This window comes from Sturnira hondurensis, unplaced genomic scaffold, assembly GCF_014824575.4.
Source record: "Sturnira hondurensis isolate 20B ecotype Veracruz unplaced genomic scaffold, ASM1482457v3 Scaffold0001872, whole genome shotgun sequence".
NCBI classification, from domain to species: Eukaryota; Metazoa; Chordata; class Mammalia; order Chiroptera; family Phyllostomidae; genus Sturnira; species Sturnira hondurensis.
The window spans coordinates 40,984,848-40,998,485 of record NW_028074503.1 but is presented as its reverse complement, the minus strand read 5'-3'; the positions used below and the strand labels follow the sequence as shown (position 1 = coordinate 40,998,485).

Here is a 13,638-nt window from a genome sequence, read left to right as displayed (position 1 = left end):
GCAGGCGAGGCAGGCGAGGCAGTGACAGAAGCCAGTGGGACACATGACTCGCTTGGAGAACAGCCATCGTCTGCACGGCCCCTGAGAGCAGAGGAAGCACAGGCAGTCCCACGGTGTGAAAACACACACATACAATGCATGTGTGTGAGTGTGCAGACGGACACACGTGCACACCCACATCGATGGCCCCAGTGAGCAAGACATCCTTTTCACAGAAAAAATCTCAGAGGTAGCCCTCATCTAAGAGGCAAGGGTGAGGTGGTGAAAAAGTCCGTGTCACTCAGGTGTACGTCGTTTCCTTCAAACCCTCCGTGAACTGCTACATTCCTGTAACAGAGGTTTTCACTCAGAGTGAAAAAGACACCTTCGACACAGAAAATCTGATCATGCAAACTGGGCGGGGCTTACTTCCCTACCAGATGATGCGGGTCTCTGCTGGGGTGGGCAAGCCCTCTGGGGCGACGCAGGGCGGTCGTGCGCCAAGGAGGCGCAGTGAGGTGGTGGGGTGTTGGGAAGAGGAGGGAGGGCGAACGCTGGGCGCAGGGTGGCCTCTGCAGCCGCCAGGTGTCTGTTTATGACGACAAGCCTGCGCTGACTCTGCAGCTTGTGGGCCTGCTGGGCCAGGCAGCCCGTCTGGAAGCGGAGCTGCCCGGGGCTCTAGCTGGTCCTCGGGCTCCCGGGCAAGCGAGGGCAGGAGGGAGTTACCAGTCCTCGACTCAGCACTCGGAACACTGCCCGCCCAGGGGCGGAGGGGTGGGGAGGCCCACTCCCTCCCACAGCCCTTGGGAGGCTCCGCCTCGTGGGTGGGGCGTGGAAGAGGGAGCTGAGTCACCGGGGAAGACGCTTGGTGCCGGCAAAACCACAGCGGCAGCCACCAGCGAGGCGCCGCCTCCATGAGCACTATGAGACCCCCTTGTCATGACACAGGGACCCCCAACATGAGGTGGCCAGTGGTCACCCAGATCACGTCAGCCCAGCCCACCGTCCGGGTCTGCTGCTCACGAGCTGCACCGAGCAGGACCCACGGGGAGTCCCCCAGATTAAGCCCAGTCCAACCTCGGCTCTCGCACAATTCGGTTTCTGACCGACTGGTTCATGGGAAAAGCGTCTCGGGTGTCGGACGAAAGTCCGAGTCTTGGTTCTCTACCCGCAAACCCCGCGTGGGTCACGTGTCTCTCGGACGACAGAGGCAGGGGGTTCAGTTTGCAAACCAACTGCTTCTCCAACAGTTTTCGGGACGGATGGCGTTCGAGGGCCAAGTGCCAGCAGTGCCCCCTGCGTCCTTCACTGTCACTTGGGAGAGGGGCATCCTGCCACCCCCAGGGAACATGCTACGGAGCCTGGGGAACGTGGGTTTCCTCAACGAGCCCGTCGGCCACTGCGTGTCTCCCGTTGGCCACGGTTCCGGCCGCTGCTGCAGGACCGAATGGAAAACACACCCTCGGCAGCTGCTAATCGTCACTTTGAGCACTGCCCGTGGGCGGTACCACCTACTGGCTCCGTCGGGACGGAGACTGAGCTCGGTGGGCTGCAGGGGCGCTCCTGAAACCCCAACACACAGCCAGCCAGCACAGGGACTGAGAAGGGCGGCCCAGGCTGAGACCGAACAAGAGCTGGGAGGGCTCTGAGGTTTCAGGCTGGAAATCCTCTCCAGGAATCAGAGAAACAGTCACTGTGTCTCAGGCGCCAAGAAAGCCTGTCAGCTCTGCAGGCCTGAGGCCCAGGTGGGCGGCCCCAACTCGCCCCACCCACCCGACCTGGGCAGGTGTCCCCCAGGCCCTGGCCGGCCCCCTAACGGGCAAACGGGGAGGCCAGCTCAAAAGGCACAGGGCGGACCTTTCGTGTCCACGACAAGCCTGCTACGCGGTGGGTGTTCTCGGGAGGACAGGCAAGATGTCAGCGCCAGGGCACTGGTGAACCTTGCCACCCGTGTGCCGGGGCAGGTACGGCTCCCACTCGGCACTCAGAGCAGCGGCTTCCCTGGGGGGGCGGGAGTGGGCCCAGTGGGGGCCCTGGGGGCAATGATGGCGGAGGGCCATGGGCACCTGTGCGCCCCTGTCCTGCCCGAGGGGCTGGAAGCTGCCCCACGTGTGTGGGGAGGTCAAAGCCCCGCCGAGCCGGGTCCTCTGCGGCCGCCCCGTGCCACCTCCTCTCGGGGCCTCCTGAGGACACTGTGTGGTGCTCCCGTCCCTCCCTTTTACGTGTGCTCCCCTTTCTGCTAGTCCATTGGTCTCTCCACAACAACAGTCTCCTCGGGAACCCGCTCCAGCTCGGCGGCCCCAGGACATGCCTGGGGCCCCTGTGACACAGTACTCACCGGCTTGCACAGGTCTCGGTCCGTCTTCGCCTCCATCTCCCAGATGTGGTGGCCGTCTAGGAGAGAGGGGCACGGGAAGGCTGTCACTCTGGGGCCTGATGGAGCGCACCCCGGAAAACAGCCTCTGGGTGGGGGGCCCCGCCCTGCCTGGCTCTGCCACCTGGCGGTGGCCCAGCGACAGCAGGGGGTTCAGCCCCTGTGCGGGAGGTCACAGACGCCAGGCCACGAGGAAAGGCTCTGGGGGCTCATGCCCAAACTTAGGCGCAGGGACCCTGGTGCAGCCTGAAGACGGGGCCCTGCAGGACGCAGCCTCCAGGCCAGGGCCCCCCCAAAGTCACCCCCTACCCGATGTCGGCCCCGGAATCAACCAGGGGAGGGTTCCCACACACCACCCACAGGGAGCTCGAGCCCGGGAGAACTGTGGGCGGTGCCTCGGACCTGGAACCAGGCTGAGGCTGGCTCTCTGCTGCCAGCCCTGGTTCTGGGGTGCAGCGTGGCCTGGAGCCTGCCCAGGCCCCTCGCCTTTGGGGGCCGGAGTTACTCCAGCCAGCAGGATCCCCGGAGCCAGGGTCCATGGGGCAGACATGAGACATGAAGTCCTGTCTTGGCCGTGTCAGGACACAGAAATGCAAACCCCACAGCATTTCAACCTCATGCAGTGGGCGCGGTGACATGGGTTTAAAAAAACATGGTTATAGGAAAGGAGAAGGGTCCCGAAGGGAGGGGTAGAAAGGCTGTGCCTGGGCTGGCCCCCAGGGAGACAGGTCGAGCCCCCCAGCCAAGGGACCCTCGGCAGCCCGACGCGGGTGCTGGGCAGCCCCTGCCGCGGGCTGTGCGGCGACTCTGAGCTCACCGAGGCCCCTAGAGGCCCCGCCCCCTTTGTCTTCGCTCAAGTCGCTTCTTCCATGAGCATCAGCTTCTACTTAGGCTTTGTTTCCAAAGAAGAAACGTGTGTTTGAATTCTCACATGCAAGTAAATTAGACAAAGTCCTTTTCCTCCCCCCAGCGCCTGCTGGGCAGGGTGGAGGCGGAGACCGAAAGGAAGCGTGAGTCACAGGGACACTGGGCCACCCCAGCCCCTGGGGACGCTAGCCCAGTGCGTGTGACCCACTGGTTGACAAGACAGGGACCCAGGGGTCAGCGCGCATGTCAGCTCCATGCACGGAGGCGATGGGAATGGAAGCAAGGCTTATGGCTCCTGAGAGCTTCTCGATTCTCCGGGGCCTGGCCACCCCATCGCAGCCTCTGCACACGCAGGTCCCTCGGGTGACAGTGCCACACCAGCACAGAGAGACACGCGGAGATGTCCGAGCCCTGCCCCTCAAACCCCCAAAGTGCACGCATCGCTCACAGGCCAGGCCCCAGTGCCCGCCTGACTGCCAGCCCGAGGCTCTGGGCTGCTTTCTCGTCTTCCTGTCTGTGGCTGATCCACAGCCCAAGGGGTTTAGGGTCGAGGCGGAGCTGATCCTGAACAAGCTGATGCCTTTCAAACACGGGTGTCTGTTTACACGGGCCATTGTTCGAGGGAGGCAGGACTGAGCCAGCTACAGACAGCTAATTGCAAACTCTTAGGAAAGGAGCCACAGGGTTGGGCTCCCACTTCCACGCCCAGCCTAGTGCCGCCCTCTCCCGCAGAGCCCCAGCCAGGCCTGGGTGTTGCACACAGCAGCGGCTCCACTGGGAAGGGAAACCAGCCTGAATGGGCCTTTGTGTTCCGCCTTATCAGGGGCTCGCTGGGCTCGCAGTAGGAAACTGTGCACAAGCCCAGAAGTAAAAATATTCCCAGTCATTAGGGAATTCCCTGCGGGGTGAGTCATCGGAAAGGCTTCCCCACCACACCCGCCAGGCCCCGCAGCCTTCGAGCTGGTGCAGGCTCCTCCCCACGGGCAGGGGGGCTGTCACACACCTCGGGGGGCTGCCTGAGCCGAGCGGGGGACCCCAGCCTCCCCAGGATGTCCTGGGACCCTGGCCCAGCCTTCTTCTCTGGCCATGAGACTGGCTTCCGGTTGAGCTGGGAAGGTGCCACGAGTCTGGTGTGAACTCCAGAGCTGTGAGCATCACGCAGCCAGTGGCAGAGCCGGCAGGGAGACAACCAAGTGCCCGGGGCAGAGAGTCCTGAGTTCAGCTGGCGTGGCGGCACCCACTCCCAGGGACCTGGGCTACTCAGGCCTTGGGCTGTGGCCATGCCTCACCTCCTCCTGGTGGCCCGCTGGCTGCAGGAGTGAGCTGCACACTTGCTCACGGGGCCTGAGACACATGTGTGTGGCCTGCACGCTGGGTCCTCAGTGAGCACAGCCTCTGTGGCTGAGTGGGCCCCGCACTGACACAGGGCAGCTGGCTGCCGGGAAGGCGGCTGTGTGACATGCACACGGGCGGTCACCTCGCCACAAAGCAAGGCTGGAAGCTCATGATGAACTACAGGCTTGATGAACTACAGGGCTAGGGTGGGGACTGGGATGCGGGTCCCTGGGACTCAGGACTGGTCAAGGGTGCACATCGGGCGACCTCTCGGGTTCACTGCCTCCACCCCCGGGACCTTTTGCAGGCCTCGCACTTGGGCAGCCCCCGCAGAGCTGCCGGGCCAGGCTGCCTGGCACAGATGCTGCAGTGGAAAGAAGGGGACCCTCACGCCACGGGACCTGGGCTGGCGGTTCCTCAGAGGGTCAAACCTGGGACGTCCAGGAGATCAGCCCCTGCAGGCCCAGGACCGTGGCCGGGAAGGAACGCGCTCGTCCACACGGAAATGTGGGCGCCGACGCTCACAGTGGCACTGAGCACAACAAACAGCAGACGCCACCCTGACGCCCACCCACTGACTTGGAACAAGCAGCGCCGTACCACGGGGCGCTGTCCACCCACAAGGGGCACAGTTCTCACACAGGGTCCCAACTGCAGGGCTGTGCCGACCTCGCCCAGGGCGGCCAAAAGGGTCTGGAATTCATGCCAAGCTCGCACGGCCCTGAGTGACCCAAACACAGAATATGGACAGGGGAGCCGTGGGGCCCCAGGGCCAGTGTGTCTCAGAGCCTTGGTGAAAAACACGTGCTCCCGCAGGAGTGCAGGGGGGCGTGGCCACGTGGGGAGACCCCGGGGGACAAGAGGAGCTGAAAGCCAGGCACCCAGCTGTGCCCACCCCACCGGGAGCCAGGGGCCCACGACCCTCTCCACCCGGGAGGGGCCGTGACTGACCAACCTGACGTTGCCTTGGGGCAGAACCTAGAGGAAGAGCTGTGCGGCTTGGGGTAACTCAGAAGAAATGACGGACTGGCTGTGCCCCCAGGGGGCAGTCTAGCCAACAGCCACTGGATGAAGTGGCGGGGCCTCTGGTCTGGTCCTTGGAACCCAGTGGGTACCTGTGGGAAGGCCCTCCTGCCACACCTGGGTCAGTGGCACAAGTCACCTGTGTCCTCCACCCCTGTCCCCATGCCCTGGGGGGAGGGTCTGGGGGACACAGAGGCCTCGCTGAGCCCACCTTCCAGACCAGCAGCGGCACTGTCCACGCCCCTCCCAGATCTGACCTTGGAGGCCAGCCTGGGACCCCATAGGACAGCGCTGTGGGAGGGAGGCCCTCTGGGTGGGGCTGAAGCCACAGCCATCACGCTGGGTGAGGATGCCCCCCGGGGTCTCCAAGAACCTGAGTGTTGCAGTGCCGGGAAGCAGGGCTCTGGGACCCACAGGTGCAGCCCCCTGGGTACAGCCCCCCTCCTGCCATGACCCCCAGGGCGGGCTCCCACGGCTCCCCCTACACCTGAGACTGGTGGGAGGTGACCGGCTGAACTGTCAGGTCGTCTCTCTCTCTCTAAACTGCGGATGAGCCCTGTGGGGGACTCGGGCTGGCCTGGCTCCCCATGCCTCTCACTCCTGGAAACGCGCGTGACCTCCAGAACAGTCCTGAGCAGGTTTCTGCCGCCCACCCAGCAGCCACCTGGGCCCTGTGAGCCCACCCCAGGCCCCGCGAGCGGGCACAGCCGTCAGTGCCTGCCAGGCTGACGCGGGCAAGCCCTGTGCCGCAGTGGTCGGGGGCGCGGACAGCACCTGCCCCTTTCCTGGGTCAGCACCAGGGAGGGCTCCTCCCTCACCGGAGCCGGGACTTCTGGCGAGGGAGCCGCGCCACAGGCTGTGGCGCTGGCCTCGGAGTTTCCCCAAGTCCTTCAGAGGCTGCACGGCCAGACCACAGGTCGGGGTTCTGCCCAGCCCCAGCCTGGGACATGCCCAGGAGGGGCGGGCCCCCGCCGGGCTGCGTCATCACCACCCGAGCGCCAGCTGGATGACCCAGGAGGTCGAAACACGACCCGCGTGGGCCGGGGCCCAGCTGGGAGCAGGCCGGGCGGGGGGAGCTCAGAGCACCCAGGCCGCCAGGGGTCACTGCCCCACAGTGCGGCCGGGGCGTGGGGCTGCCACCCACCCGTGAGGCAGCGAGGTGGGGGGTCCTCACACACACACTCTCACACGCCCTGACCCACAGCCGTGCACGCCCACACACACTGCTTGCTCCTCCTAAACTGGCCCTTCAGGTCCGGGTGTCCAGATGACGGGGCCTCGCCCGCCCCCGCACATGTCCCTGTGGCCAGGACGCCGCCCCCACGCCTGTGCTGGGACAGCTCACTCCCAACGAGACAACACTGCAGCGTGTCTCCCTCAGCCCGGCCTTGGCGAGTGCCTCGCCAAGTGAAGATCCCTCTGGTTCCTTCTGTTCCAGGGGCTGCGAACGAGCGACCGGGTGCCCCGGGGACTGACCAGGGGAGTGTGCGGGGACCCGGGGAGGGGCCAGACCCTGGGGCTCTGGAGGCGGGGTGCTCCTGGGTGGCCGAGTTGAGCCCCGAGATCTGGGGTTGGGTGTGGCCTGGTTTGCAGGAGTTCAGGGAACGGTGGGCACGGTCTTTCTGCCAGCGTGCGAAGGTTTCCCACACCTCATGTCTTCTCCGAGTGCTCGCTTCCAGAGCAGCGCCTGCACTTCTTTCACAGGGGCAGGGCTTGCCCCGGTCTCTGAGTCTGGTGCCCACCTCCCACACAGACAAGCTCGGCATGACGAGGACCCAGCCGAGGTGCAGGGCAGGCAGGGGCTCTACATGTGGCCAAGTGCCAGCGAGGGCGGGAGCGGTGCCAGGATACGAGCATTGGGGACCCACAGAGAGATGAGCTGGGCCCACCTGCAGATGGAGCAAAGGGCGGGGGAGGCCCCCACGGGGGGGCTGGGTCTGTCCATGTTGGTTTTGGGACCTCGGTCTGGGGTCTGAGCACCTGCTGGCCAGCTCATGAAAGGGAAGTGGTCTGGCCTGTGAGGGGCAGTCAGTGGGGCCCAGATGGGGTGTGTGCCTCCGTGTCTACCCCTCGCAGGGCCTCTCCCAGTTCTGGCCAGCTGGGACCCAAGGGGGAGGGGAGGGGCCCCCAAGGGGGGCCCCCACAAGTGGTCCAGGCACTCAGGGGGAGGCTGACAGGACTGAAGGGTTGGGGCCCCGAGACTGTCCTCAGAGGGAAGGCCACCGTCGGGCCCCAGCGGATTGGCCAGCTGGCGGCGGCCGCCAAAATGGCCGAGTCTGGGCCCCGCACACAGTCACCCGTGCGTGAAGCGACATCTGGTGACACGTGTCTCACAGCAAAAGGAGAACAGGCTTCGGTCCCCGACTCCAGACGGACAGGGGACTCGGCAGGAAAGAGTCACTTCCAGCGTTGGCATCAGGAGTTCGATGCAGGTTCACACCTTCACCCCTCAGCCTTCTCTTCCGTCTCAGGCCCCACGTCCCAGCGACAAGCGAGCTCCTGTGCCCGTGGGTGTTTTCCTGGATGCGGGACATGCAGGTGCCCAGCTGCCTCGAGTCGGGTAAGGGCGTGCAGACAAGCTCCTTGTTCACACATCCGAAGGCAAGGTGCAGGGCCTCACTTCTCACCGGGGAACATTTGTGCGTCTGCATCTGACCCCTCGGGTCCCCACTCCTGGCCTCCAGCTCTTGGACACGAGGCCTGGTCCCGACGGGCAGGCTGTCTCAACACCAGGGCTTTCTGCGAGACTCAGTGAGAGGCCTGAGGGAAACCACAGGCCTCTTGCCAGCAGCAGCTCCACCGCGCACCCTCTGCCCCCTTCGTGACATTTCTGTTGAGGTCCCCACGGCCCCTTGGCTGACCCAGGGGCCCGAGCAGCATCCACCAGGGGGCCTGCCCCAGGAGTCCCTGTGGGCTCCAGGCAGCCCTGCTGGGCAGGGGGACACCGGTGGGAGCCACTTGGTGAGGTTCCCACACAGATGCGGGCGATGCGGGCAGCCAGGATCGACCACTCACATGGCCAGGGCACCCCAGCAGCGGTTTAAAGATCACGTTACAACAGGCCGTGCGGCCTCGCTGGACAGCCAGAGGCGAGCCCTGTTTTCATCTGAGTGACTCACCGGGGGACGCACAGAAACGGGGTCGGGGAGAAGCGCCCCCAGCCCCCAGCCAGGAAAGAAACGTGGGCTTCGGCACGTATGCAAACACGGGACAAACACGGGACGTGCACAGATGTGCACAGGCACATGGGCCACCAGTGTGTCAGAGGTGTGACCGCCACGTCCGCTTTTGCACGTCCCAGGTGCAGAGTGTTTAAGTCATGTCTGCTCGACCCCCACCTGTTTGTACTTCGCCTTCGCACGGGCGCCCAGCTGCTGCAGGAGACTGGGGGGCGGGTGATGAGTCCTCCCACGCCAGCGAGGCAGCGCCTGGCTCCCATCCAGGGCAGTCCCCGGGGCCCCCAGGTGAGGACGGCTGGACATGCCTAAGCTGAGCGCCCTGCACTGAGGGCTGGTGGCCAAGCTCTAAGGGGCGCTGCCCAGGAAGACCATGATGTGGAGACACCGCGACAGAGTCCTCCGCGCGGCCGCAGGGAGCAGGAGTGCCGAGGGCTCCCACAGCCAGCAGAGACCCTCCGGGGGAGGCCTCGCCCCGAGGCCGCAAGGTGGCTTCCGCAGGCAACAGTCGGGAAGCCGACCGGCCCGCCCCTCCGAGAGGCACTGCCCAGCGGGGTCTCGCCGCTGCAGCCCCACGCTCCTGCCTTAGCTGCGAGTGCTTGCACATCCGCAGCGCAAAAGGTTAAGTTGTTTCACAATGAATGTCCTCCAAAGAAGGGCGTTCCAGAAACTCAAATTCCCGTCCTTGTCGTTCCACTTTGTTGGGTCTCCTCCGTAATTTAAGATGCGTTTCCCCGTTACGTGCATGATTACAGAGGCAGAGACCGTGGTGGACGGGAAAGCCTTTCAAGCCCGTTCTGATTGAAGCACTTAATTTCCCTGCAAACTGTACCAAATCAAGACCCATTGTGGAGGCTGAATGGCCCGCGGTTCCCAGCGATTAGCCCTGCGCTGGTGCCCTCGGGAAACTGCCAGGTGGGAAGCGTGACAAAGAAGAAACAGGCCACCCACCGGGCCACCTGCGGGCTCCGCTGGCCCCATCTTGGGCGCAGGCGGCTCCGAGCACTGCGGCCTCAGCTCTCTGTCCCCTGCAGGAGCCACAGCACTGCCCCACCGGCCCTGCGCTCCCGGCTCCCCACATTCCAGGGGCAGACTGTCTGCTCCGTGTTCCCACCTCGGCCGAATCCACAGCTCCTTCGAGCACGGCACACGGGCCCACACTGGCCTGCACAGAGGGGTCAGCACGGGCTCAAGCACAGAAAAGGCGGGACCCCAGGGGCCACCGGTCACAAAGAGAGCAGTGTCCTGTGTGGGCACCGGCCCGCGGGGGGGCTGGAAAGGCCTGTGGACCTGATCGTGGGTCCCACAGGGGGACCCTGTGGCCATTCTGCACCTGGAGCCCTGTCTCCGTCAGTCTGACTCAGAGACAGAGCTGGTCTATGCCGGAGGTGCCCTGCCCGGCTGCACAGCGCCCCAGGGGACGGCAAGCACTCTGTAAGGTGGCCCCTGGCCACAGCCCCTCTGACAGCAGTAAGGCAGGAGGATGGGCCCCGGCCACTGCCAAAATCAGCCCTGCGTGGGCACAAACACATGTGGAGAGATGTGACCCCAGCTGCGTGGCCCGGCTGTGCCCAGCACACGTGGACTGACACGCAGGCCGCCCGCCTCAGCCGCCAGGACCCTCCCCGAGGCGCCCCAGAGAGGAGACACTGAGGGGCAGTTTCGGGAAAGTACCTGGCGCCTTCTCCACGAAGACGACTTTGGAGTCCTGCAGGAAGTTGTGGCCGGACAGGACCATCCTCTTTCCGCCGAGCACTGGGCAGCTGGCCACACTCTGCTTCTCCACCAGGGGCAGTTCCTGGGCTGACCGCTGGGCTGCAGGGACAGGCAGGCCAGTGAGGCAGAGCCCACTGCCTCCGGGCCCCGATGCTCCCCAGAGGGCCAGCCCTTCGGGGATTGGTGCCTCCAAATGGCTCCTCTGGTGACCAGTGTGCACGGCGTGACCCCTCAAGGGACAGTGCGCAGTCACACCTCCCGAGGCAGGGAGTGGCCACACTGTCCTAAGGGGTAGAAGCCATGCCCCGGGGTCCTCACAGAGTCCTGAAGGTCCCCCCACCACACTGTGCCCACCGAGGAGACCGCACCACAGAAAGGACACAGGGTGTGGGGCAGGTGTCTACACGGCAGCGTGCAGGGATGAGGCAAGGCAGGGCCCTGGGACAGCTGGTAGGGCCTGCGTCACCTGGAGGAGGGGCCCCACCCAAGCCCCAGAGTTGCAGCAACAGAAGCAAACTCCAGCTTGGACCGGGGGCAGGTGAGCCAAGAGGACAGGTGTGTTCCCCGAGACTCCGCACCTGGGGTGGGTGGGGTCATGCGGAGGCAGGGGAGCCGGAGGGGCTTCAGGGTATGGACTGGTTCTGTCAGTGTCCAGGCCTGCAGAGCTGCCTGGGGGGAACCCCAACAGACCCCCTTCGCTAACAATAACCAGCAAATTCATTAAAAGGGAGAGGACCCCGCCCCGCGTGAGACCCGGACCACCAGGAATGTCGGGGTGCACTGGGCTTGCAGGCAGCACCTCCCCATCACCCCTGAACTGCGAGGGGACCAGTGGAGGCACAACCACTGCTGACACCTGTGCTTCTTGGCCAGCTTTCTTTCACTTTTATCCCCGTCCGACCCCGGTCAGTGCCAGGCCCCAGGCCCAGGGCCCCGCTGCCGCCGCCGCCATGAACACTCACAGCACTCGATGGGGTTGGAGGCCACCTGCAGCGACAGCGTGCGGCCGCTGGGCTGTGGGATGTGGACCCGGAACACCAGCCTCACGCGCGTGTTCTTCCTGCCGATGTCCGTCTCCCCCTTCCGCAGCTCGATGTCGGAGTTCCGGAGCTTCAGGATCCCGGCGCAGTCGATGCTGCGGGGCAGAACGGGAGGGCGCTTGCCTGCAGGGCCCTGCCCCCCACCTCCGGAGACACCTGCCCCCCACCTGTCCAGGAGAGCAGCACCCTGACGGCGGGACCCACCCACCATGCTGACTGCCTGCCCCCTTTGCCACGGCGCACCCCCCCCCCCCCGCCCAGACCCTCCCCTGCGGCCTGGCCAAGGGGACCGAGCTGGACACGGGCCACGGGAGCCCAGAGCTGCCGCCTGTCTGGGAGCCCAGTGTCAGCGGCGCTCCCAACGGTCCCTTCGTTTAGGGTCCTGGCAGCGGCCCCATCGCTCAGCTCGCCAGGTGAGTGAGTGTTCTGCAGCTCTCTAAGCTTTCGTTTAACTGCCCTGAACACTGGACTCTAGCAGGGAGCCGCGGACAGCCTGCCGGGTGGAGACTGACACTCCTCCTCAGGAAGCCGTGAGGAGGCAGCGCCGGTCCTGCGGTCGAATGAGCGGTGGCTGGCGAGTTCCCAGCCAGCGCAGGTAAGGCCGCCAAGCTGGGGCCTCCGACGCCGGGCTGGACGGTCCTCGGGGAGCTGACTGCAGTTCCAAGCTGACCCAAGGGCTGAGCACCAACTCGGAGGCGCGCAAATTCCCTCGAACCGGGAAAAGCCGACGTGGGCAGGGAGCTCTCCCTGCTTCTCCAATGTGCAGGGTTCGAAGTCACCAAAATCCCACTCGTAGTCCTGCAGAGTGTGGCCCAGCCTCCCACACTGTCCCTAGGGCACCCTGGAGTCTGCCTGCCGCCCCAGGTCCTTCCCTCACTGTCTCCCTGCGTGCTCCGCTTCCCACCCTGAGTTCCGACCCTCGGTGGCCACCGGGCACTTCCACACACGACCCCAGGGCCCCGACAGGACGCAGGCCCCGTGGGACGGCTTTCTCTTTCTCTGAGGCGCCCACAGCTCAGACGGGACCCGCACAGCACGGGCCAGTTGAATTCGAGGGCTCGGCACATCCCTGGGAACGGCCCGTTCACAACGAATTTGTCTCCAAACAAGGGGGCCTGAGCCGACGGCGCGACGGGGCTGGGAGAGACGCGTCCCGACACAGAGTCCTCGCTGACCGCACACTGTCTGCACGGCCGCCGGTCCCCATCCCTCTAATTCGCTGTCATGTCTGGGAGCTGAGTGCAGCCAAGGGGGGAGGGGCTCGCGGCTGGGGGACTGAGTATGTATTTCGGTGGCAACACGCACGGGGCCTGAAGCCTGGGAGAAGGGACTGGTCCTGAGTGTGTGTGAGGCTGGCGAGCTGGGCGCCCGCTTACCTGGCACGCATGTTGTTCTCTGGCAGCAGCGGGATCTCCAGGACCTTGGTGTTAGACAGGACGGCCTCGTGGCTGGTGGTGGAGACCGTCTTCCCCGTGATGCGGTGGACCTGGTAGAAGGCGTGCGGCCGCAGAAGCCGGTCGTCCGCCGTCCCGATGAACAGCTGCAGCGTGAGGGGCTCATTCTCCAAGTAGCCGTGCAGCTGGCGAGAGAAGGGAAGCCCGCTCAGCGCCCGGCCCGCTCAGGGTCGACTCGACTTGCACAGGCGGCGGCGAGTTCGGGAGGGAGACCTGGGGCAGCGGCTCGCATCGGCCTCTCCTGCTCCGGCCTCTCGGCATCGATGAAACCAGGAGCCTGGAGAGGCCTCTGGACCCCCATGCCCTGGGCTCTCGGTGCCTGCGTTCCAGGACACGTGTGCACACGTGTACCCACTTGTGCATGTGCACACACGCGCGCTGCCCCAACCGCTGCCTGGTCCACCCCTCCTGCCCCCTGGCTGGGGGCTGGGCCACCAGTCTGTGCCAGCTTGGTGAACTTACTGAGAAACCCACTCCACGCCCGACCTGCACTTTACAACGGGAAACACAGAAATCAACCCAGAGGCCGATCAGGAGACGGATACTGCCGTTCTGTGTCGCATTTCATAAAGTTCAGCGCAAGAACATACGCAATAAATGACTCTTTGGCCAAAACCTCATCTTGTGTGGACCAGGTGGGTTCCTGGGGTCAGGGGGCTGCACCAGGGTCACGT

General features: G+C 65.2%; 1 protein-coding gene across 5 annotated transcripts in view; it reads right to left on the bottom strand.

Annotated features, from left to right (window-relative positions):
* The window catches only part of NFATC1 (nuclear factor of activated T cells 1), an 86,659-nt gene that overhangs the window by 42,650 nt on the left and 30,371 nt on the right, over positions 1 to 13,638 (bottom strand). For all 5 annotated transcript variants that reach the window (XM_037036084.1, XM_037036101.1, XM_037036112.1 and 2 more), the window contains exons 4-7: positions 12,887 to 13,089; positions 11,433 to 11,605; positions 10,429 to 10,569; positions 2,318 to 2,373 (exon numbers count right to left, since the gene is read on the bottom strand). In XM_037036084.1, coding sequence (XP_036891979.1) covers positions 2,318 to 2,373; positions 10,429 to 10,569; positions 11,433 to 11,605; positions 12,887 to 13,089 — 573 coding nt within the window. The remainder of the gene's footprint in view (positions 1 to 2,317; positions 2,374 to 10,428; positions 10,570 to 11,432; positions 11,606 to 12,886; positions 13,090 to 13,638) is intronic.